General features: G+C 47.2%; 1 protein-coding gene across 8 annotated transcripts in view; it reads left to right on the top strand.

Annotated features, from left to right (window-relative positions):
* Katnip (katanin interacting protein) overlaps positions 1–25,621 on the top strand; it is a 223,978-nt gene that overhangs the window by 65,677 nt on the left and 132,680 nt on the right. For all 8 annotated transcript variants that reach the window (XM_045131100.1, XM_012951121.2, XM_045131101.1 and 5 more), the window contains exons 3-5: positions 4,123–4,199; positions 13,038–13,207; positions 14,960–15,057. In XM_045131100.1, the coding sequence (XP_044987035.1) occupies positions 4,123–4,199; positions 13,038–13,207; positions 14,960–15,057 (345 nt within the window). The remainder of the gene's footprint in view (positions 1–4,122; positions 4,200–13,037; positions 13,208–14,959; positions 15,058–25,621) is intronic.

Here is a 25,621-nt window from a genome sequence, read left to right as displayed (position 1 = left end):
CTCTGGAGCATCCATGTTGGCACAAAGGATACAAGATAGGAGATGTGAAGTTCTGTGCACAGGGCTTGACATTCTCTCTTATCATCTTATCATCTGGAGATGATAGATAAGAGATGAAATGTGAGAAAGAGTGAGGCTTTGGATATGTCTCCAAGGTGTAGGGGCTAGCCATGTTCTTGGAGTCCTTCCTGGTCCCACTCAGACCCATGGTATTACATTTTATACATTGTATTGTAAGTATTTTCTCTCTTTGATGCCTTTGAGTCAATGAAAGGTTTGGACTCTTTTCTCAGAAAAATCTCCATACATCCACTAGCATGGGTGTTTCCAGAAGCCACTGCGGGGATCTGGCTGGTGTATGGCAGGTTGCAGTGCAGTTCTCCCACCCCTGTCATGGCACTACAGCAGTGGACACCAGTCACACTCTTCACATGGCACTGTCCATGAATAGGGCCTATGCAGTGCAGTCCCCCACACAGGGAAGTTGCAGTCAGCATATCCACAGGGCAGAGCTGTTGTTAAACCTAATGGGTACATATGGGGGCCAGCACCCATCAAATGTTGGTAGGAAACAGGGAGGATAAACTTGGCCCCTTCCGGGGGTCTTATCATGGTTGGATGGCTTACGTATTCATGTCTTCACACTAGAACCAAGGAACTAAAATTTCTGCAAAATGAAGTGTTCCCTACCAGTGAGAGGCTGTACCTGGGATGTGACCAGGGTGATGGTGAAGGTTAACCGAGTTGGGCATGAAGAGGGGTTGTGGTACTGTTCAGCCTGGCACACAGAGCATGTTTGGTCAGCCTTAGCCATTGTCCATGTAGAGCTGCTCAGCAATGCAGCAAGGAAGCCAGGACTCCAGGTCTGCTACCAGGCCTGTCCTTCCTAAGGCCCAGTTCTGCCTTCAGGAATTATAATCTGACTGAGGAATTCACTTCCATTTTCATCCCAGTGAACAGCTCTGGGAGGCCAGCCTCACTGAGACCTCTACTTCACAGACAAGGAAACTGAGGCTCACCTTCATCTCCAAATCCCCAGTAATTAATGATCAGTCGATGTAGTTAAATGTAAATAACTTGGTCCTTAATAACCTACCATTTACCAGTGGGCTGTGGGTAATTTAATAGTAATTGCAGGCTTTCCAAATGGAGTAACGGCAAGAATGTAGACTGTGGAACTAAGCTGGGCCACAGAGGATCCTTTAGTGGGGCAGGAGGGAGGTGGTCTAGATTTCTGGGAAAGGGGAGGAGAATGGTTAAAGGAGTACTTACGAGTGATGTATTTGGATGGTGCAATTTTATATATTTTATATTTTTTTATTTTTATTTTTGTTTTTGTTTTTTTGAGGTAGGGTCTCACTCTAGTCCAGGCTGACCTGGAAATTACTATGTAGTTTCAGGGTGGCCTCGAATTCATAGTGATCCTCCTACCTCTGCCCCTGAAGTGCTGAGATTAAAGGCATGCACCACCATGCCCAGCTAGGATGGTGCAATTTTAATCTGGCATTCAGCAGTTATCACATAGCCAATGATCAGTGAGAAGTTTGCTCTGCTAAATCCTTTTCACAGTTATTGCATTCAGTGTACATTTAATGGTGTCTAATCTCTTCTGTTGCTGTAACACAGTACCTAAGATTGGGTAATTTATAAAGAAAAGCGGGGCTGGAGAGATGGCTTAGTGGTTAAGGTGCTTGCCTCCAAAGCCAAAAGACCTAGGTTCAATTCTCCAGGATCCATGTAAGCCAGATTCACAAGGTGGCGCATACATCTGGAGTTTATTTGCAGTGGTTGGAAGTCCTGGCATGCCCCCCTCTCAAATAAAAAAATAAAATAAAGAAAAACAAATGTGGCTTATGGTTGGTTCTGGAAGCTGGGAAGTCCAAGGGTACAAGGGCAACTTCAAGCAAGGAACATCTTAGTGGTATGGAAGTGAGAAGAGCATGCAAGCATGTGGGCAGCAAGAAGAAACACAAGGCGTGTCCCCACTTTGTAGAAGTCCCCTCTCATAATGCTTATCCAGGCTCATGAGACTGAGATCTCCGACAGCTCATCCTCTCCCAGCCCCTCAAGTGTGACATTATTCCCTTCATGAAGGTAGAACCCTTGTGGACTACATACCTCATAATGTTCCACCACCTCTCAATACAAGTCCTAACATGAGGTTTCTTAAAACACAGTATTATTTATTGTATAAGTAAAGTAAACTGCTAATATTTCAGTTAGAATGCCTTTACATGTGTGTGCATGTGTGTATATGTGTTTAGAGGCAAGAGGTTGATGTTGGGGGTCTTCCTCAGTTGTTTTCCACCTTATTCTTTGGGACATGGTCTCTCAATGTACATAGAGCTCATCAATTCAGCTAGTTAAGCTAGCCAGTCATACCCGGGGATTCCGTGCATCCACCTTCCCTGTGCTGGAATTGTAGGCCTGCACCACCATGCCCTTCATTTTTACATGGGCACTAGGGATCTGAATTCAGGTCCTCATGCTTGCATGGCAAGCAGTTTACTCACTGAGCCACCTCCTCAGCCTCCAACATGAGTTTAGGAGGGGGAAACCATATTCAAAGCATAGCAACTTCATGCCAGCCAGACCAGTTCTCTTATCACCCCTGAAACATACGAGAAATTAAGTGGCAGTGTTAATACTTGGAGTCAGGCCTGGACTCCAGAACTCAAGTTCAGAGACAGTTGGACTGCATGGTATGTTGGAAGGTAGAGACTAAGGTGAGCTAGTTGGTATAGGGTCTTGCTCCAACTGTAGTCTGCAAGCATCAGTTGGAAGCTGGTTAGAGATGGCCTCCCAGTCCTGAATTTGAATGCTCAGTCATCACAGTCCCTGCATGGTTGTTGTGCACATCAACATGGAGAAATGGGCTGTGAGAAGTGAGCCTGGCTAGGTGACCTTGCTCTAAGTCTCTCTGATGACATTCATTTCCTGGTGGAGGAGAACAGATATATTTCTAGGAGGGACATGAAGTAAAAGCCCATGGCAGCATGATACAAACTTAGATCTCTTTGAAGTCTGTATTTCTTCTGAAAAATGCAATCTAGTGTTTCATTCCATACCTTAATGTATCAGTGGTCACTTTAATATTTCAAAATGCTTATGTAAATTGCCATCAAGTCAGACAGTGTTCAGAAAGATGCATGGATGGGTTTCCTTGTATAATATGTAATATAATAGGGTAATAATAACCACTTCAAGAGCTGCTGTGAAGATCAAAAGAGAAGAGTGTGTATGGAAAAGCTACATAAACTGCTCACAGATATGTGTGTTGTTATGCTGGGAGGGATGGAGACTCCTCCCGATAGTCGGGATCCTGCAAAGCAATTCTCCCAGGGCTGAGGTCTCCTGTGATTTTCCCTCATGCAGGGAGGGGCAGGGCTCATTTTCAGGGAAGGCAGAGGAATCTTTTTAGGCTGCTCAGGCAGTCAGGGAAATAGTGTCAGTTTGTTTTTAAGTTTTCTTAAAATTTTATAGTATCAGCCTTTTACTTTATTATTGTTCACCACCTGACTGGCAGGTCAGCTAGCATGAAGCTCCAGTGTTATTTGGAGTGTTAGGGGCCTGAGATGTGGCAGTAATAGAGTGCTTGCCTAGTATAGTGCTTTGCAAGTGTGGTCTGCAAGCATCAGCTGGGAGCTAGAGGTGCCATTTGTGGGCCTTTGCTTTTGGGATCATGTATTTATGTTTACAGTCAACATTAATTCTTCTTGCAATGAGAAACTTGAGATTCCCTTTTCCCCAGCTGGTTTGGGGTGTCTGATATTGAGAGACAATGGACTAGAGCATGCTGAAGAAACAAACTGTACAGGCCCAAGTCTCAGCAGTACCCTGAACTTCCTAGGGCAAAGGTATATGAAACAGTATTGAGGCACAAGAACCAAACTTCTTTCATAGATTATTACAGGTCTGCGCACTTGAGACCTACCTATAGGGCTACCAGATGATCCCTGGGGCTCTGGGTCACCACAGTGACGCATCCAGGGAGCTGGGCCTTCGTCAAGATTGGCTTTCCAGCCCAGGGGACTCCCCACACCTTGTGCCCTCTGTGTGGTACCTGGCTTCAGTTAAGGTGTACTTGCATTCTGTTATCACACCGCTGTTTCTTCCTTTCAGGGTTACACTAAGGACATGGTGACAGACTTTGATGAGAAACATGATGAATATTTAATATTGCTTCAGCAGAGAAACAGGTAAGATGAAGCCACCCAATGGCAGCCCTTGTTCTTGGCTAAAGATCTGTTAACAGTGTTTTAACAGCACACCTTGTCTCACCTAGGAATGGGGTGTAGAGGCCCCTCTGCACAGAGGCTGAGAATATATTATCAGCCCTCACAGCTCCCATGTCAACATTTACTGCTTTGATGATATCTTTTAATTCTATAGCAAACTGTTGGCTGAGTAAGTTCTGCCTCTTGCCTTCAGCCTCTGCTCAGGAGGAGGTGGGGGGCCAAGAAAGAATGTGGCAGGCCTGTACAAGTCACTGCTTGATAAGCCTGATGTGCGTGGGGCTGTGATCATGGTTGGGGAGTTGGTTTACAGTGTGTTTGAAGTTGCTGTGTGTCATTTAAGTTAAGGTGTGGCTGATGCTGGTTCTGGCAAAAGCTCACAACAGTTCAGAGCAGCTTAGTATGATCTGAAAGAGGCCTTAAGGCCTCCCTTCTTCTGTAAGGCTAAGCAAGTTCATTTCCAGTTCATTGTGGTTTGTTTTCAGGCCCAGGCCTTGCAGTAAGCTGCATTTGCAAACTCAGAGCCTGGCATGATACAGGGGAGAGGCCTTGAGAGAAACTGGCTCAGCAGTGCAGGGGCGGCTAGAACTCTCTTGGCCACACTGCCCCAGGTTGTTTGGTTGGGGCGGGAGTAAGTCCAAGTTAGCAGAGAAGCTTGGATCTAATGAATTCAACTTAAAGAACAAGCCAAATGGAAGAATTTTTCACACCCACCAAACATCTGCCTGGAGCGAGGAAGCAGTAATGGCACTAATTTGGGCCTCTGTCTTGCAGGAGTGGTCTTGCAGCCAAGGGAAGAGTGCCACTCTGTTATTTAACCCTTGTCTGACTGGACTCCATGGGTTTGTCAGAGGAAGCCTGGGAGGTGTTGGGGGTATATGTAGGATATCTCTATGCATTGTAGCTTTTCACCCCTGCCCATTGGCTCCATTATAGAATAATTCCATTATGTTCTCTTTATCTATGCCAACAAGCCACACCCACATTTCTTTTTTTTTTTTTTTTTTTTTTTTTTTTTGTTTTTCAAGGTAGGGTCTCACTCTGGTCCAGGCTGACCTGGAATTAACTATGTAGTCTCAGGGTGGCCTTGAACTCATGGCGATCCTCCTACCTCTGCCTCCAGAGTGCTGGGATTAAAGGCGTGTGCCACCACACCCGGCCACACCAACATTTCTAAGTGCACCCAGTGAGGTAGCAGTACTGCTTTGGTAGAAGACTGTTGGAGAAACTCCTCAGGACTAGCTGGAAGTACTGGTCCTCTGTGCCCATCCATTCAGGGCTTAGCTCCCTCCATGCTGAGGGAGCACAGACAACTGACAAGACTACCACAGCGTTTGTCTTCATGGATGCCAGGGAGTGGGAGGTGTTTGTTCAGTTTCTGGCAGGCTGGGTGATGCAGCCGCACCTGGGTGATTGTTTAACCATCTCCATGCGGCTCCTCTGGGGAGAATGTCGTAGCTCCTTCTGAGAAAATTGTTTCTCATTAATCAGGGATCAATAAGTGTGATCAGCGAGGTGCTGGCTGATAGCACATATGAGAATCTCATAGGGTTATAGCACAAAGACAATTAAAAGTATATCAAACTTGCTGTAAAACAGTGGAGGTGAGGGGTTTGTTACTGAAAGGGAATTGTTCCGGTGGAGCTGAAGGGAAAAAAGAAAACCCTGAAAGGGGGATTTTGGAAGAAGGGGAATGAGCTGTGGTTGAGTTGGGCCTCTGAAGCACCTTTTATAGAATTCCAGCCACATGCCATGTGCCACATCCCACTATGTTATTTTGTCTGCAGCTCACCTACCCAGGCAGGTAGAGTGATTGCACCCATTTGGCAGATAAGGAAGCTGGCGCCTAGTGCAGTGAACCTGGAACTGGACTGTACTTTATTTATATTTTGTAGGGTCTTGCTCCAGGCTGACCTGGAACTAACTGTTCTTCCAGGCTGGCCTCAAACTCATGGCAGCGATCCTCTTACCTTTGTCAGCTGTGATTAAAAGTATGCACCACCATGCCTGGCTTTGATATACATTTTGTTTGATGTTGTCATACATGATCAAGGGGAGGAAAAGCTTCCAGGGTTACCAGTGGCTCTCTGTGTACTGACAAGAGACTTTGTGAGGCATGACTATAATTCACTTGGAAGCCTAGTTGTATGACTAGATGATGATAGGGAAGTAGTCCCTGAGGATGGCTTGGGACTCAGGAGAGGAGGAAACCCAGGCTGCTTAGCTGGGTGGCTTGGACCCTGAGAAAAGTGTGCAGTCACGATGTGGGGTTGTTCTTAGCCAAGATCTGCCAGAACACAGAACACAGAACCCGCAGAGGCTGGGTGACAGTATTCTTACATGTGTTCATCAGCGCCTTCTATGCCTGTAAGTATTCTTAGGACAGAGGGAAAAACTGCAATGAGGAAGACATAGACTGTAGAGGTAGCAACTATTCAGATATTTAATGTGATTGTAAGGACTAGAAACCCAAAGTTAAATGGGCATAAACACTATTATCTCATGAAATTAAGAAATCAAGCATAGGGACTGATAGTGTGGCTGAGTGGCAGAACACTTGCCCAGCATGTAGTTGGCCTGGTTTCCATCCTTGGCACTGCACAAACAGCAACAGCAACATGGTAACTGACTCCAGGCATAGCTAGATCCAGGTACTTAAATAATATCATCAGAATCACTCTCTCCTCTCTGCTTGTCCATTTGGGAGTCATTCTTAGGCAAGGCTTCCATCACAATGTCTAACACAGCCAGTGGAAGCCCCAGGGAAACCTCCAAGGGAAGAAAAGAATGCCTCCAACACAAATGCTGAGGAAAGGTCCATTTAGCCTGGCTTGTAATCGCATGCCCAACCACTAGTTCTGTATTTGGTGAAATTGTTAAATTGGATGATGGAGTTTGTCTTGCCCAAGCCACATGGAATTTTTGAGAGAGAGGTGCTGTTCCCAAAAGAACACTAGATGTGTCCAAAAAGGGGAGAGTCCACCAAGCCCTCACTCTGGAGAAGTCCCTCCCACTATCATGTGCTGCAGCTCATCTCAGCACTCAGGGATTCTGGCCACTTAGCCTCACTCACACAAAATGTAATCACACTGGACCAAATTTGAGCCAGAACAAGCAGTTGTGATCAAAGGCTGAGTAATGAGGACTGACTGAAAAGATGAGTCTGCATCTGGAGAGGTGCTGCACTGTGGGAGCAGGGTGGGCACTGCTTTCACCAGAGCCAAAACTCTGGAACTGTATTACCTTTTGGTCCTTGAGAAAGGTCACTGGAGGGAAACTTACAGGAAACATACTCCCAGAAGAGGTGGACCTGCTGTCCCAAGAGGAGCCAAGCACATAGAAGGAAAGAGACATCCAGCTTTAGTGACCACCTCTGGGTGAGTCTTGGGACTGTTCTGACCCCTCAAAAGCCTGGCCTAGGCACTGTAGGCATTCCTAGTCTCCTTTCACAGAAGAGGTCTCCTTTCTTAGGGGAGGGACCTGCTCAAGTCACACAAGCTGGGGCAGTAGTACAGTGGCCAGGGCTGTGCTCTGTGCCTTACATGGTATGAGCAGATGCTCTTCTGTGGCAACATCTAGAGGGCACAGAAAACCCTGTTGACCACCAGAGTCTGAGGAGGAATGGCAGTCTTTGGTATCCTCCCCTCACCCCATCCCTTAAGCTGAGCAAGAGACCCCAATAGGCATCCCTCATCCTCTCTGAAATCTTACTCAGCCTTTCTATGAGGGGTGTCTGGAGTTGGAGCAAATAGTTTAGGTGGGGCAGGCCCTCGGTTTCTGGGCAAGCTTGCCTATAAAACCAGCTGCAAGAAGGACCAAGACCCTGGGACCACTGAAGGATGATGTGAGCTGCTTGAAGTCACATAGTCAGCCCACCAGTCATGTCTGTATTCACTGGCCTTCCTCTTTCAGCATTCAGAGACCTTGGATGGTGACCCTTTAGAAGACCCTCAGTTAAACCTTGAGATAACTAAGACTGGAGGAAGCATGGAGCTAGACAATAGTCCCCACAACTGCACAGTTTAGATGCCTCCAGAGAGATTTCAATCATACCTCCTGTCACCCTGATGCCTTTGTCCCATTAGCAGCCAACACACTTGCCCTTCATACTCTCTCAGTCCTCCTTACCTCCAGTCCCTACTTTTGGTGGTCCATGAGGAGGAATGTGCCTCCCAAGCAAACCCAGCTCAGCCATGTCACTCCTGTGTCTCCCTGTGCTCTTCACTCATAATGCAGAAGCTCTCTCCAAGGTCAGTGTAGAATACAGTAGAAGTGAGGTCTGGGAGGTGCATGATTCAATGGCACAGTGAGTATCAGGGGATTTATCCATGTCCTTGCCTGCCCTTGAGTTCCTTGGACTTGCTTGTGCTAGACCAAGGCATGAAGGTGTGCTTCACAGTTCATGTCCTTCATACAGCCCGTAGCCAGCAGGACAGTGTCTGTGCCCACCACTCAGGTTTAGCTGAGGAGGGAGAAACAGATAAATCCAGTTTGATATCCCTGGTGATCTGTGTGTCACCATAAAATAAACCTTGCAAGGGAAGAGCAGTGGCAGGGCAGCATGTGGGCCAGAACTAAATGGGGCTTATTTACATCCATACACCCTGGACAACTTTTTATTCATTCAAGAAAGGCTTTGTCTACAAATGCCTCCTGAATGCCACTGAAGCAGTTGGCTACAGTTTCATCAGCCATTCCTTCCACAGTCTGAATAATTATCTCCTAATTCATCAGTTTCATAAATCCCCCCTTTCATAAGTCATCCTGTGTAAGGAGGGGCCTTCATGCCATGCCAGCTCCAGATCTCAGGCCCGGGGACCCCACAACTATGTCACTGAGTCACAGAGCAGTCACTAGGAGAGAAATCAAGGCAGCCTCTCCACCTGGCAGGTCAGATTTCCCAGCCTTCTCTAGGGGCCACATTTCCCCCATGGACTGCCTGTATTGGTGTGGGAAGCATTCTTTTCTGCTCCCAGGAGCACGACGGTTGCCATGTTTGGAAATTGTCTCTTAGAAACTTGTGTTATCCTTCTGTTTTCTGTTGTTGCCCAACAAACAATCAGGCATCTCGCAGGCTTCCTGGGCTGGCAAGAGATAAGCAGTCTGTAATAAATGTTCCTCTCATGATTGTTGAAAAGATGGATTCATCAACTGCTGAAGAAATGCTCAAAAAGTAAACAAAGAAATCCCCCAGAATGCCACCCCCTTCCCCCACAACTGATGTCTTTTTCATTTATCACCTTCCTTTCTGAACCCACAGACCTCCTTTCCCCCCTAACTTTGTGCTTACCACATATGTACCTATACAAATTAATATTTTTTAGGTTGCCATATAATATACTGGGTTTCATTATGGTATCCTCATGCATAGACCATTTAACCTCCCTACCCTCCCCATGTACTGTGTTTGTTTTGCTTTTTTTGATGCCCCCCCACCCACAATGACATCACAAGCGTGTGCTGCGAGCCTATATGCTTACTGCTGTGCATAACATCCTGGCTTCCACTCCCCGCACATCCAGTGTTTGCTTCACTCAGGGTTTTGTTGTATCTGAACATTGACCTTCTACTTTCTCAGGGTTTGGGAATTATTTGCTGGGATGTGCTTTGTGGGCAAAGGCCACATCTATAGCACTGTATTTAGCTGTTTGCTCCAAGCGGTTCTGTGAGTCAGCAGGCATGCCTCAGTTTGCCAGTTACCATTGCCCTGCTGGCTTCAGGAGTTGGCTGTGTTTTAGTGTTGACTCTGGAATACAGTGCCTAAGTCTGCATCTCAGCCCAGCCACATACCAGCCAGGTGGCCTTTGGCAAGTTGCTTATCCTCTGTGTGCTTCAGTGGATCCTTGCTGTTCTCAGATTCTGTGTCTGTGACTTTGCTCCTCATTAACCTTTGTTAGACCTCATACTCTATGGCCTCCTACACATGTCCAGAGCCAGAAATGTTTTAGTTGCCTCATACATGACCAAGGCAACTCCTGACTGCCTTATTTTTTTAATTTTTATTTATTTATTTGAGAGAGAAAGAGAAGGAAGGAAGGGAGGGAGGGAGAAAAGAAAGAAAGAAAGAAGGAAGGGAGGGAGGAAAGAAAGAAGGAAGGAAGGAAAGAAAGAAAGAAAGGGAGAGAGAAAGAAAGAGGCTATTAGAAAATGGGTACACCAGGTCCTCCAACCACTGCAAATGAACTCCAGACACATGTTCCACCTTGTGCATCTGGTTTATGTGGGTCTTGGGGAATCAAACCTAGGTCCTTTGGCTTTGCAGGCAAGCACTTCAACCACTAAGCCATCTCTTCAGCCCCTGGCCTTCTTATTTCTGTCCTATTGCTATCAAGTGTCCTACTTGCAGGACATTCAGCACCACACTTGCCAATTCTGTGATTTTGTTGGTGACTTTATGTTTCAGCTGGCCAGAGGCTGTACAGTGTTCCCGAGAGAAGGGCCCTGATACCTCCTGGAGCAAATTATTGGACAAACATGGGCCAGGCCTGAGCCTTAGCACACTGGACTGAATGTGTAATGAAGTGTCTTTGCCTTCTTGTCTATTTTTTTAAAATTTTTTATTTATTTGAGAGCAACAGACACAGAGAGAAAGACAGATAAAGGGAGAGAGAGAGAGAATGGGCGCGCCAGGGCTTCCAGCCTCTGCAAACGAACTCCAGACGCGTACGCCCCCTTGTGCATCTGGCTAACGTGGGACCTGGGGAACCGAGCCTTGAACTGGGGTCCTTAGGCTTCACAGGCAAGCGCTTAACCGCTAAGCCATCTCTCCAGCCCTTCTTGTCTATTTTTGAGAGAGGGTCTCATCTCATTCTATAGCCTACGTTGGCCTGCAACTCAGACTGTGGCCTAGGTTGCCTCAAACTCATGGGAATTTGCCTCTCAGTTTCCTAGCTTCTGAGATTTACAGGCATGAACCAACATGCCAAGCACTAACATGTCTTTAAACAGAAGCACATGAAGCCAGGTTATGGAGGACCTGATGAAGCACTGAGACCAGATCTTGTCAGACACTGAACCCTGTTTCCCTCTGTGAGCTCAGTATCACTCATTCGCTGTGGCTTCTGGAACATAATGACCCCAAATAATGGAATTGGGTGCATATTAATCAAAATTAAGTTTGGCACGTTGTGCTCACCTTTCGAGGTAGGGTCTCACTGTGGCCCATGCTGACCTGGAATTTTTAGTCTCAGATGGCCTTGAACTCACAGCAATCCTCCTACCTCTGCCTCCCAAGTGCTGGGATTAAAGGCATGTACCACCACGCCTGGCTTGTACTCACCTTTTATTTAATACTATTTAAATTTTTTTAATTTGTTATTTGCCTGAGGAGGATTAATTTCTGAGGAGGAAGGCTACTTGTAGGTAGGTAAATCTAATTAACATGGGGTGCACAATAGTAGAATGTGGCATCCTGTAGTTACAGCTCTGGAGGGGGCTATGTGTCACTGCACGCACTGTTTGTGGTGATGTTCTATCAGGAGTGCATCAAGGACAAAGCTCCATGTGATGTTGGACTTTAGCCAAAGCTAACCTACTCCTGGGGTCCAGGGTTCTCCCTTTCTGCACAGTGCTTATGAAGAAAGACCCTAGAAGGGGAGGCCTTCTGTCCCTGTGTGCTCTGCTGGGTGCCCTTTCTACCTGGCAGAAGAGCATCCTGAACTTTGGGTGTCTCAGTGCGGTTTTAATTCTGTTCTCAGTACACAGGTGCATTTAGAAAGACAGGTTCTAACTACCATTTGTAACCATAGATACACACACATATATATTCTATCTACAAAGTGTTTTATTTGTAAGATGTTTTGAGGTGAGCTGGACCCTGGCCATCTTGTGGCTGTTGCCTTCTTCGTTCCTGCCATACCCCCTGGTCCCGAGTGCTGTAGGGATGGGCCATCAACCATAAATATTAAAAATAACTGTGAATTTAGCAGTTCCACTGAGGAGGACCCTCAGTGGACTGGGGGCAGGGGGGAAGGAAATGATGGTACCAACACATGATGTATCCATACAAAGTTTCTACTTAATAAAAATTAAAAAAAAAACAACTGGGGGATATAGAAGTTAAAAAATGAGAACCAAGCAGCTTTTTTATTAAATCATATTTAATGAATATAAAAACACCTGTGTCAAATAAATGCTTATTAATTGTTTTTCCAAAAATAAAATAAAACTAACCTAGAGTTGTCCATAGTCGTGTGGTATATGACAGTCACATTGTTAATGTTGCACCAGCCCTATACTGTTATACTTTAATGACTGGAATATGCATAAGAGGAGGCACGTGGGACATGAAGAATGAGAACACATCTGTTCAGCAAAGCAGAGCACGAGTGTGCCCTGTCTGACACAGAATGCTTCTTCCTCCTTTGAGGTGGGTTACAGGAAATCTCACCTACAAAGCAATAGGCCTAAATCACTTTTTGTTACGTATCAAAGTAAAGCTGTTCACACAAAGGAAAACTGCATGAACTTGGGTTCATCTCAGAAAATCCAGGTAACAGAGCTACACATGAGCCTCTTTCTGCCTCAGCTACCACAAGGCAGGAAATGCATGTGTTCATTTCTGCTAACTGGCTTTTGAACCTCAGAATGATGTCACAAACTTCCCCTCATGGGCCCACACTGTCTCCTCTCATGCTTCTCTGACTGTAATGGGCCTTGTACAGGTTGTTTGGGCACATGCCACTTGGCCTGTGGTAGAGACACTTCACTATTACCACCTTGCCAAAATGTTCATTGCTGGCTTGGGGACCATGGTGCCTCAGACACTCCTGTGACCCAAGAAATCAATTGTTTCTCTTCTAGGATATTAAAGCATCTGAAGGCCAAGGATCCTTTGCAATTGAGACTGGAGCATTTGGAGCAAGGGTTCTCCGTCTATGTCAATGGGGCCAATTCAGAGCTGAAGACATCCCCACGGAAAGCTGTTCATGCAGACTTCTCCAGAAGTGCTTCACAGGCAGAGGGGATGCCCAGTGAGTGCAGACCCTTCCAGGCCAGGCAGCAGCTCTGTTAGTTGAGTTAAAGGTGTAAGGTATAGCTTAGTGGTATGCTCTTGCCTAGCATGCACAGAGCCCTGGGTTCAAATCCCTAGCACTGCAAAGCAAGCAAGTAAATAAAGGACTATGGAAATAGTTCTTGTACATATGAACTTAACAGCAGGTAAACAAACTATACCCTTTCGGCCAGAAAGAGATCAGAACAAAATGAAGAAAAAGAATTTAAGGTGTTGGGTTCTCATACATACTAAGCAAATACTCCCATCACTGAGCTACATTCCCAGCTTAAGAAATTGTTTATTATTTCTTTTAAAACTGGTCCTGGCCTGCTCTTTTCCAAACCAGAGGCAGCTAGAGCTCTTATATTGCCTGGAACTCAAGTCTCAGTAATTTTGATATAACTTGTTATACTCACCAGATATTCACTTGTATGTCTTAGCTTTAGTACCTAACCCCTCTGAAACAGTTAGTTAATTCCACTGCTTATTTCTGCATTTAGTTACTCCATCCCCTGCAAACTTCATATGTCCTCTGAGAAGAGCCCAGGACACCTGTAAGTGAGATAAACTCCTGCCTGGTCTGCCCAGTCACTACACTCAAAGTGATTTGGGAAGGACATGTGGAGTTACTCTGGGGAAGCTGCTTTATCTCTGCTCTTCTTTAAAATGGCTTAGCAAAAGCCCCCATGGTGGTGCACACCTTTAATCCCAGCACGTGGAGGCAAAGGTAGGAAGATTGCTGTGAGTTCAAGGCCACTCTGAGAATACATAGTGAATTCCAGGTCAGCCTGGGCTACAGCAAGACTCTACCTTGAAAAACAAACAAAGAAATAAATAAATAAAATAAAATGGCTTTGCAAGGGTGGCCTTTCTCAGGGTGCTAGAGTGCCCTTGAAGACAAGATGCTTTATCTGAGAGGCCCGTGTGCTCCTGAGTTACAGGAGGAGGATTTATAATAGGACAGAGGTGGCCGTGAATGGACTCTGCTCTGACACTCTTCAGCTTTGAGATCTCTGGCCCTTAGATTCCTGGTTTCTGTAAAGTAGAATAATCATGCCCACCTACAGGCTTAATGGGAAGATGAAGTCACCTGAACAGCGTAATACATCTGGCCCGCCTTAGACTGGTTGCTATTATTCTGAGCCGTCTAAGCTCCCAGACGATTACTCACAGAAAAGCAGCAAAGGGGCAAGAGGACAAAGGTATATCCCTAAATGTTCCCAAATGAGAGCCACTGTAGGCTAGCACCATTTGCCATGAGCCACCTAGCCCCCAAGGCACAGAAAGAAATGCATGGCTCTCCTAGCTTTCGCTGTAGCCATGCTGCTACCTGGGAGGGTTAGGAAGGAGAGGTGACGGGGTGGTCTGAACTTGGGACTCCAGCAGAATATTCATTCATTCAGCAAATAAGCCTCCACCCACCCACCTTTACACAAATGATGGCCTATTGTGTGAGATTCTCTGTGCCTTACATGTGTATCTTAGAAATTCCTTTTTTGTGTATACAGCTGCCTGATGTAGCTGTCCATGTCATTCCACGGCATATGCATGTGCTGTGCCTTATCCCTTCCTCCTGGTGCCTTCTTTCTCATGTGTGCTGCAACAAGCCACACTTAGGACTTCCCTCCTGTGCCTAGACAGTGGCACTGATCCGCATCTCATATGTAGCCTTCAGAATAGCTGTCAGTGTCATCCTTGCTTCACCAGCCCCTTCCTGTTTCTGCTACAGATTGTGGACGAAGAGCCCTGTTTCGAGAAGCTGAAGAAGCCTTAAGACGCACTTCGCGGACAGCGCCTAGCAAAATCCCGCGCCGAGGATGGCACCAGGTCAGAGTCAGGGCAGTGACTCCAGCGCGTGTGTTAGAACGGGGGAAAGGACTGTTGTGGGAACAGAAGAGAATAAAGCTCTGAACACTGTCATGGGTTTGGGTGTCTGTGCTGGGCACTGGAGGGTTCTCTTTCTGTGTGGGACTGGCTTCTGTTACATAGTCCTCCCCCTGACTGGGTCTCCATAGCCCCGCTAGAGAGTGCAGGACACACAGACACACACTCTTTTCCGAGCACTAATTCATCTAGTTGCTTTTTATTAAATACTTAACTATGTGACAGAAGTGGTCTCAGACTCCAGAGATAGAGTGGAACAAGGCCCTGCCCTGCCTGTTGGATTGCTGCTAGGGTTGCAGCCTGTATTTCTGAGCACTGAGTACCAGCATGACCTGAGCTGACACATGATCCCTCTCCTTTGTCCTCATAGCACACCGACAGCATGGGTTCCAATGCAATTCTCTTGTGGAGAGCAGAGGAGAGGAGACAGATGCTCAGAGAGCTCAGGGAGCTTTCCAAGGTCATGACTAAGAAGTGACAGGAGATTTAGTGTTTGTTGTGTGTTCCACATTCTTGGGTCATGCAGGCCTTGCCACTGCCCCCTTGCTAGCTTTTCTTGGAGCTAGTGTAGCTGTGTGGCACCCAGTCTCATGCGTGTGCTATGCTTGATTCTGTTTATTCACATGGGTCAGCCGGTCTGGGCAAGGACTGAACCTCCTACTCCCTTGAATTTCCTCAGGAAGGTTTGGAACACAAGTGCTTAGGCTCCACCAAGGGATTCCAACCTGGGGCATGTTAGGCAGGGGCTGTCATCACCATTATGGCTCATCTTGTGTGCATGGAAATTGCTACTAGGCCACAAAGCATGGGCCTGCAGCAAATGCTTTTGCATGCTAAAGGCCGAGCCTGTCTCCACAGCACCTTTGTCAGTCTGCAAGTGCCCTCGTGGTGCTGCTGTAGAAATCAAGGCCCCAAAGCAAGAGCACTTGCTCGGGCTGTTTTTTTTTTTTTGTTTTTTTTTTTAATTTCTTTGTTTTTTTGAGGAAGGGTCTCCCTCTCTAGCCCAGGCTGACCTGGAATTCACTGTGCAGTCTCAGAGTGGACTCATGGCGATCCTCCTACCTCTGCCTCCCGAGTGATGGGATTAAAGGGGTGTACCACCTTGCCTGGCCTGGGTTGGTATTTGAACTGGGCCGGTTGTAGGATCGCTATGAGTTCAAGGCCACCCTGAGACTACATAGTGAATTCCAGGTCAACCTGGACTAGAGTGAGACCCTATCTTGAAAAACAAAAACAAAAGAAAACAAAATATGTTTGAACTGGGCCTGCCACTACAGACCTATTGGTCTTCATATCTCCACTAAAGAGCATCCTCAGGCCTGGGTTTATCAGAAAAGTTTCCTGCCTTAGCTGGGGCTGAAAAACAGGCTCACAGGGCACCAGCCTGGGGTCAGGCTTCTGTCCCCAGCAATGAATGTTAATTTCTCCTTAATGAGGCCTTTCTCTAGGCCTTACCCCAGAAGGCTCTTCTGCTTGTTTTGAGTGCCTCCTATTATCAGGATCCATATTTGTGTCTTAGACTGTGTGACTTAATGACTAGCTCCAGAGCCTGTGCAATTTAAAAGACTTGGCCTAAGATTAATTAGCATCCCTCCCCATCTCTCCTGTGGCTCCCCACTTCACAAGGCCTAATCATGGCTAATTTTGTGGATTCCCGAAGCCATGTGGGCTGTAATTGTCCTCTGTACTCCATCAGTCAGGGGTCACTTGGTGCCCAACATTAGAGACTTCCATGGCTGCTTCAGCAGGAAGGACCTAGGCTTGGAGTGGTGCCATGCATAGTCCTGGGCCTGGCATGTTGATGGGCTCTGAGCCAGGCCCACACAGCTCTGGCCTGCCAGGAGAGCTGCTGCCCAGGACAGTTGGGGAAGTGGGGATATAGCCTCAGGGATACCAAGACCCCTGCCCTGTGGTCCAGTCTGTGTAGGATATAGTTGAAGAGTCTGTCACCATCACAGTGGTACTTAGCCCAGAAACAGCAGTTATTCATCTCACCTACCTCACATCTGCTTTCTTACCTAATAGAGGCCACCTGGTTGGTTGGTTGCAATTTCCCCCAGGCCCTGAGCCATTAGGAATTACAGTGACAGGGCAGGAGCCACCAACTCCTGTCCTAGTCCTGTGGCCATGGCCAGGTCAGCAGGGACACTGATCTCATTGCAGTCCCAGCTGTGTTAACAGCAGTACCCTGTGCACCTACCTCATCTGCTTTCTGCTCTGCATACCTGGCTGGGTTTCCTCACTTCTTTCCCAAACCCTCTCAGGCCACCCACTCTGTCCACTGACCCAGCCCAACACATCCTCCTCTTCCAGTGGAGTTCATGTCCCTTCCTTAGGCCGTGGCCAGCCCAAATTGGGCAGTACTTGTGGGCAGAGCTACAGTGGAAAAGGCTGTCCCAGGTATACAGACCAGGTTCACCTAGCCAGGAGGCCACAGGTCCATCCAAGCTGGCTACAGATGGATGCTAAACCCCTGTCCTTTCTGTGAGCACTTCCCAAACCTTTTAGGTCTGGGGGCTGTAGAGGCCATCAGTGATGGTGGGTGGTCGGCTCCCTGCTGTCTCCTTTGCTGTGGGGAGCATGTGCTGGTGATATATGGGCACCTGTCCTAACTGTCCTTCCCTCACCACGTCCGAGCCTTAGATCTTTGTGCCGCCATCAGTGGATTAAGATTTATGACTTCCTTAGCCTTGTAATACTTGGGTGGACAGCAGCCTAATCAACAGACCTGCCGTTTACCAAAATGCTGTCAGGTTTGATGAACGTCATGAGCTCCTAGCATTAAATCAGTGGTGAAGGGATTGGCCTTCCAGGGATTTACTATAGGCCGGGCTCTTTGGAAAGGTCTCCACAACAGGTTCATTGTAGGATGAAAACAGTGCCTTGGCCATCTTTGACTGCCACATCCATTTTCCTGGGTGGCCGAGATGGAAAGAGTTCTGGGGGACAGCTCACTGGTGGGGCTTCAAAACTGGGTTCCTTCCTGTAGGATCTTTTCCCTTACTTCTGAAAAAGCTTACAAACCTGGGAAGAGCATGTCATAGAAGATACACCTGCTTCCCACCCCAGCCTACCTTTGTGGGACTCAGTGGAGCTTTTCCACCTCTAGAGGGCACCATAAACATACCACAGAACCCTCTCAGCCACACCAAGCAGCTCCGATGCTTGCTTGCTTCTTGCTGTGCTTGACAATACACTTTACATTTATTTGTTTGAGAGAAAGAGGCAGGTACATATGTATGTATATAGAAAGAGAGAGAGAGAGAGAATGGGCATGCCAGGGCCTCCAGCTACTGCAAATGAACTCCATACACATGTGGTACCTTGTGCATCTGGTTTTATGTGGGTACTGGGGAATCGAACCTGAGTCCTTTGGCTTTCCCAGAAAGCACCTTAACCACTAAGCCATCTCTCCAACCTGACAATACACATTGATGCACACCTGCTAGAACACTTGTGAAGAGTTGCAGGAGACACAGATAACTCTGGGCATGACTGGATACAGTGTGGGCTGAGGCTAAAGCAAGCAGGTTTTGGGGGTTTGGGTGTTGATGGAGGCTTTTAACTCCTCCTCTGAGGTATGTACTGCAAAGGTCTATCAGGGTCTGAATTTGAAAGTAGGCAGGAAAGAGCAGCTGCTTGGGAACACCCACTCATGGCAAAGCAGTGTGCCAAGAGAAGAGCCAGCACAGAGCCTCATCATTCTTCTATGCAAGGTAGAGGGGGAAGCAGAAGAGCATGTGTGCACAGGGGGAGCTGGGTCAGAACCTGCCAGCCTTGGTGTGGGTGGGGCTCTCCCCCACTTGAGGGGCAGAGGAGGCTCCTGGGGTGGTGGCGGGAGATTAGGCCAGATGGTAGGCTATTTATTCCCCTCTGGGCACCCACTCAGCATTGCACATGCTTTCTGGACCACAGAATTAATCTTGTCACATGTTGCTTCATCACCTCCATCACCCACTATGGGTGCTGTGTGGACTTTAGGGCTGGCTAGGCATTGCCTCCTCTGCATGTCCAGAACCTGAGTGCGGTCAGTGTGCTGTGAGGACCTGCTGACTAAGGGCCTACATGTGTATTCATGACCTGTCATGTTGGGGAAGCTGCTGGGACATTAGGATGGAAAGCTGAAGGGGGGCTATACTCCTGGCTCCCTGCTGGATCCTCTTGTGGTTGTGGACTCCACTCAGAGGCCTTTGGAGAACTTGCCAGCTTCCATTCAGGCACAGTGTGTGGCCCCAGGGCACAGACCTACAGCAAGCCTCATTCTTTGTCTCTCAGCTTTGGCTCTCCTCCAGTCTGCCAAGACTGCCCTCAGCAGCTCCTTACATTCTGCTCCCTGCTATGGCATCCCTCCTGCTCCAGGAACAACAATCACAGTGGGTGAGGCCTCTCCAGTGCTGGCTCAGGTCACATGTTCCATTCATCTGTACCACCACCACCCAGTTCCCATGGGGGCTCTGGTGCACATCACTTACTAGGTTAGGATCTGTAGCCAGGAGAATTTCCCAAGAGTGCACCAAGGTGCTTGTCAGCAGGCAGAAGACTGCACACTGGATAAGCAGAAAGGCAGCATCCAGGCCTGCTAAAGTGCAAGTCTGGTTTTCAGGACAGAGGTGGGACCTGATGTCTTCACGAGGCCAGTGCTGCCATTCCACAGGCTAGACTTGGAGGTAGCAAGGCCGTGGCTCAAGCTTCTCCCTTGAGGGGTTGGTGGCTGATGAACCAGGCTCCTTCTTGCCCTGGCTGATAAATGCCTGTAGTGTATTTCTCCCTCTCTCCTCTTTCCTCCCCAGCTAGCAGTCCCCTGGCATTTGGTTGTTACTCAGTGACTCTGGAGCACGCCGTTCCCAGATGCGTCATGGAGCATTGTCTCAGTGGTGAGCTTCAAAGCCCTTGTAGCTTGGAACCCAGAGATCCCATTGTGGGTCACTTGGAGCTGCAGGATTTGCTGTTTTCCCTGATTGTCTTTCCTTGCTATGCTCAGTGCCACCTTATGCAGTGTGAATGTTTACTTGGTGCATTATGTACATGTAATTTATTTTAAATTTACAGGCTTACGGTTAAGACTGTCTCAGATGAGATCTTGGACTTTTTTTTTTGTTTATTTTTATTTATTTATTTGAGAGAAAGAGGCTGAGAGAGAGAGAGAAAGAGAGGGAGAGAGAGCGCGCTCGCCAGGGCTTCCAGCCACTGCAAATGAACTCCAGACGCATGCGCCCCCTTGTGCACCTGGCTAACGTGGGTCTTGGGAAATCAAGCCTCGAACATGTGTTTGGGTCCTTAGGCTTCACAGGAAAACGCTTAACTGCTAAGCCATCTCTCCAGCTCCTCCACCCCCCCGCCACTTTTTTTTTTTAGGTTTTCGAGGTAGGGTCTCGCTGTAGCCCAGGCTGACCTGGAATTCACTTGGTAGTTTCAGGGTGGCCTCAAACTCATGGCAATCCTCCTACCTCTGCCTCCCAAGTGCTGGGATTAAAGGTATTCACCACCACGCCTGGCAAGATCTTGGATTTTTAAATAGTATTGGGATTGATTAAAAAAAAACTATGGGGACTTTTCAGTTGGATTGAATGCAGTTTACATCAAAATTGTTGAAAGTTTATAGGGGCCAGGTGTAGAATATGGTGGTTTAAATCACATATCCCTTATAAACTCATATGTTTTGAATGCTTGGTCTCCGGCTGGTGGCAATTTGGGAGATGGAGCCTTGCTAGAATGTGTTATGGGGAGTGGGCCTAGGGGTGTTGTAGCCAGCTCTACCTCACCAGAGCTTGGCTCACTCTCCTGCTATTGTTTTCTACCTGATATAGCAGGTCGGAGTATGTGAGGAGGGTATGCACTTTGGATTTATATACATATAGGTTGCTTCCAGACATTGAGACCCCCTTAAATGCTTGTCTAGGTGCCTCACTTGCTCACACTAGGCCAACCCTTTTCACTGAGCACACAGTCAGCATGGCCTGCAGGCTGGGGATGAGGCAGTTTCTCCTGATGACTACCAGATGATGTCGTTGGCTGCCTTTTAGGGGTCACATTGAATGAAACACACACCTGAGGCAGGTCAGGTCTCTTCTCTGGTACAGAGTGCATGCTGTATGGACAGGTGTGGCCTCTTGCTGTGTGTCAGCACCCCATGCCAATGGCTAGATGTACTGCTGCATGTCATCCTCCTGTTATCTCTGGGTGACTATCTTGTGGAGGCTGATGCTCAGAGAGGGTGGGTGATTTAATCAGAGTCACACAGAATAAATATCAAAGCTCTAGAAATTGAGTCAGTCTGCCTGAGTTTAGAAGCCAGGCCCTTCCTCACAGGTAAGCAATTGTAGTATAACCACAAAAATGACAAGTTCCCAAGGGATGTTACCAGCAGGGATTGGGTTCAGCTGTTTATGACAGATCTGGATCACTTTCTTGAAAACAGTTATGGTCACTCTTCTTGTTCATTGAACAAGGCATCCAGAGATGGGCTGCTGTGACATAGGTGGATATACCAATAGGAACCCAGTGTTTTTCCACTGGGACCATCTTCCTTGCTTTCAGAAGATGGCTGCCTGCTCCTAAACATCCCACCCAAATCCCAGACAAGAAGAAGGATGGGAAGGTAAGGGTGAGTGTCCTGAACCACAGAGGCTGTTGTGATTCTCAAGAAAACAGTTTTCTCTGATGTTCCACCCTCTAGTCTTCCATGCACCTGGAGCACATGGTTATCTCCAACTGTAAGGCCTCTAGAGATGTGACTGTCTAAACCCTGTGTGTTCATCTCAGCGGAACCAGGAAGTAGGCAGATACTGGGTAGGATAGGATTTGGATTCACCAAGATTTGGGAGGATTATACTAAGAGGGGAAGAATGGTGGAAGTGGAAGAGTTGAGGGCACAGGTGAGGGTCACGACTGTCACACATAACATAAATACAGTTCACATTAGCTTTAGTGAGAGAGAAATTTCCAGTGGGTGCGCTTCAGGCATGGCTGAATCTGGGAATTCTAAGCAGGTAAATCGGGACTATGTGTCAGCCTTTAAGCTTACAGAGACTGAGAGAGAGAGAGAGAGAGAGAGAGAGAGAGAGAGAGAGAGAGAGAGAGAGAGGAAGGGAGGGAGGGAGGGAGGGAGAGAGGGAGGGAGGGAGGGAGGGAGGGACGGAGGGAGGGAGAGAGGGAGAGGGAGAAGAGGGAAAGAGAAAGAGAGAACATGGGTGCACCACAGCCTCCAGCTGCTGCAAATGAATGTATTGCATCTGGCTTACATGGATCTTGGGTAATCAAACCTGGATCTTTTAGCTTTATAGGCAAGTGCCTCAACCACTAAGCCATCTCTCTAGCCACTAAATATTTTTATTTGCTTGCAAGCAGAGAGAGAGAGAGAGAGAGAGAGAGAGAGAGAGAGAGAGAGAGAGGGAATGGGCACATCAGGACCTCCTGCCACTGCAAATGAATTCCAGATACATGCACTACTTTGTGAATCTGGTTTTATGTGGATATGGGGAAAATGAACCCAGGCCATCAGATTTTGCAAACAAGTGTCCTTGACTGCTGAGCCCTCTCCTCACAATTGTAGCAGGAGTCCCAGGCTGTTCTCAATAACTATCTTAGTTCTATTCCCATCTCAAAACCTGTTGGCCAGATGTATAATGTGAATGGGTGAATGGGCCAGGGTATGGCTAGCTGCTCTTTTTAAAGACCCAGATGTCAGTGTCTTGAGCCTGTTAGTTTATGGGTCCTGTTTGCTCTTCTCAGATAGAAGTCATGGATTGGCAGTTCTAGACCTTTGAATGCCCAAAGCTTACAAGCTGCGCTGGTACTCAGAGGCACAGAGCTCCAAGCCTGCAGGCCAGGCTGACATTCAGAGGCATCGAGCTTCAAGACCTTAGAACTAGGTTCTAGATCCCAGAAACCACACTTACAGCTCTCAGGCCTATGTTAAAGGCTTCAATTGCCAGGTCCCCGCTAGTGAAATCCTGCGCTCTAACAAAGCAGCTCCTGGCAGCAGTGAGCACCAGCTCCTGTTACAGCTCTGGAGTCTCTACTGTAGCTGGTGCTGTGGCTCTCAGACCTTGAGCCTTCAAGACTTGGCAGCTCCTAGGAACTCTTCAAGGACTGGGCCTGCAATGTCTCACCCACTGCTTTCCACTGTCCTTAGTCTTGGCTCACACCCTATCTTTCTTTTCTACGCTATCACTGTCCCTCATCATCTCCCTTTCCTTGCTGCCCCCACCAACTCTCTGAACTCTTGGGCTGCCTTGTTTGCCACAAGCTGAAGCCACTATCACCTCTGCTGCTCCTCTCTGTGTTGCCAGTTCAGCCCACTCTACTTATAATAAAGGTCACAAGGTAGGCAGAGAAAAACCTTTTATGGGGTCTAATGTTGCAACCCGGGGATAGCACAACAAAATGACTTGTGGTTAGCTCAAAAGTGAGATGAGGGCTGGAGAGATAGCTTATTGGTTAAGGTACTTGTCTGCAAAGCCTAAGGACCCAGGTTCAATTCCCCAGTACCCATGTAAGCCAGATGCACAAAGTGGCATATGCATCTGGAGTTTGTTTGCAGTGGCTGGAGGCCCTGCCATGCCCATTCCCTTCCCCATTTGCACATAAATAACTAAAAGTATTTTTGAAAAGTGAATTGAACTACCTGGTTACATAGGCAGGAGGGGAATGTGGCATGCAAATGAAAGATGATATTTGCACCAGTCACAGCACAGCTTCCAGTGGCACCAATCAGTTTCTTTTTTAATTATTATTGACAACTTCCATAATTAGACAGTAAGCCATGATAATTCCCTTCCCCCTTACTTTACCCTTCACAGGTCCATTCTCCATCATATCCCCTCCCCCTCTCAGTCTCTTTTATTTTAACATCATATTTTCCTCCTATTATGATGGTCTTGTGTAGGTAGTGCCAGGCACTGCAAGGGCATGGATATTCAGGCTATTTTGTATCTGGAAGAGTGCATTGTAAGGAGTCCTGCCCTTCCTTTGGCTCTTATTTTCTTTCTGCCACTTCTTCCACAATGGACTCTGAATCTTGGAAGATGTTATAGAGATCTTTCAGTGCTGGGCACTCATCTGTCAGTTCTTCTCCGCACTATGGTGCATTTTGCATCATCCCAGAGGTTATTGCCATCTGAAAAAAGAAGTTTCTCTAAACAAAAGTGAGAGTAACATTAATATATGGGTATGAACATTAACAAAGGTGCTTACCAGGTAGTTTGGTAAGCATCATACATGCATTTATAGTCAGACACCAGCAGGTGTTACACCCCCAGGGCTCATGACTTCCTCCATCATATCAGGCATGTGTTCGCTCCTGTGGAGCAGGTCTCCAGTCCAAATAGAGAGCATTTGGTTTCCCCCATAATCACTATTGCACCTGTTGGCTTGTTTGGCCTGGCTGGCCAAGTTTAAGGCTTACAGTGTCCACTGTTGTTTAGCTCCACTGGAGGTTTCCGTCTCTCCCATGGAGCTGCATGCAACATAGCTTTTTCCAGCTTTTTGTCAGCTGGTCAACATGGAGGAGGTTTCCAGTTCAGCTCCAACAAGATTTCTCAGTGACCTTGCAGCCCAAGCTTGTGGAGTCTTCAGCAGTAGGGTCTTACTATCCATTCCTGGTGGGAAACCAAGTGCCTTGGCAATGCTCTATAATGTTTAGGGGGCATCAGTGACCTCCCTATCCAACAACTCACTAGAAGGTATCCCACCCCTGGCACTGAAAAATTTTCATTCCATTGTCCAAAAAAGTAGATTTTCATATGGCTTATTCATACCTTCTTAGATTTTGATTAACCCTTCCCCCACCTTTCCTTTACTCAATTCCCTGACTTCACTTAGACCTTTCCACCCCCAGTAATCTGTTCTTCTACTTACATATATGCCATACCCTCCTATTAAGTCTTCCCCTTTCCTCTCTCCCTTGTAGCCCCTTTCTAGTTTATTGGCCTCTGCTGCTACCATGTTTTATTCCAGTTCACATATCACTAGCTTCTTGCTGAGATACTGAGAGGGTGTTCTGGTGCCCATCCTAGATAAGAATAGTTGTAGGGTCATGTAACATTCACAGAGGCTTGTCTGGCTGGAGATGTACTTTCTACCACCTGTGCAGGTCATCTGGACCGGGTGTGATTGGAACCACACCTCTTGGAGGGGGTAAGGCATGGCTTTAGTTACAGCAGTCCTTACACTGTAACATATCCAAAACAGTCGTGACAGCAGTCTGGCTGCTTGTCAGAGAAGGAGCTACTTGGTTGACAGTTTCCTGATCTGGGGAGCCAGACATGAGGGGAGCATCTGCCCACTGCTGGTCAAAGTCCTAGATGGATCTGGTGGATTTATACAATCACAGAAAAAATATATAGTGTTTATAGTGACGACTTAAAGCTCAAAACAAAACTAACATTCTTAATAACATTTACCAGTGCTTAACAGTGCTGAGCCCCTACACCAGCAGTCCCTCTGTCTGTCATGCTTCTGACACAGGAGGTTGTTGAGGAGCCCAGGCTCTTACTTTTACTGTGCC

This window comes from Jaculus jaculus, chromosome 12 (assembly GCF_020740685.1).
Source record: "Jaculus jaculus isolate mJacJac1 chromosome 12, mJacJac1.mat.Y.cur, whole genome shotgun sequence".
Taxonomy (NCBI): Eukaryota; Metazoa; Chordata; class Mammalia; order Rodentia; family Dipodidae; genus Jaculus; species Jaculus jaculus.
This window is presented reverse-complemented; position numbering and strand designations above follow the sequence as displayed.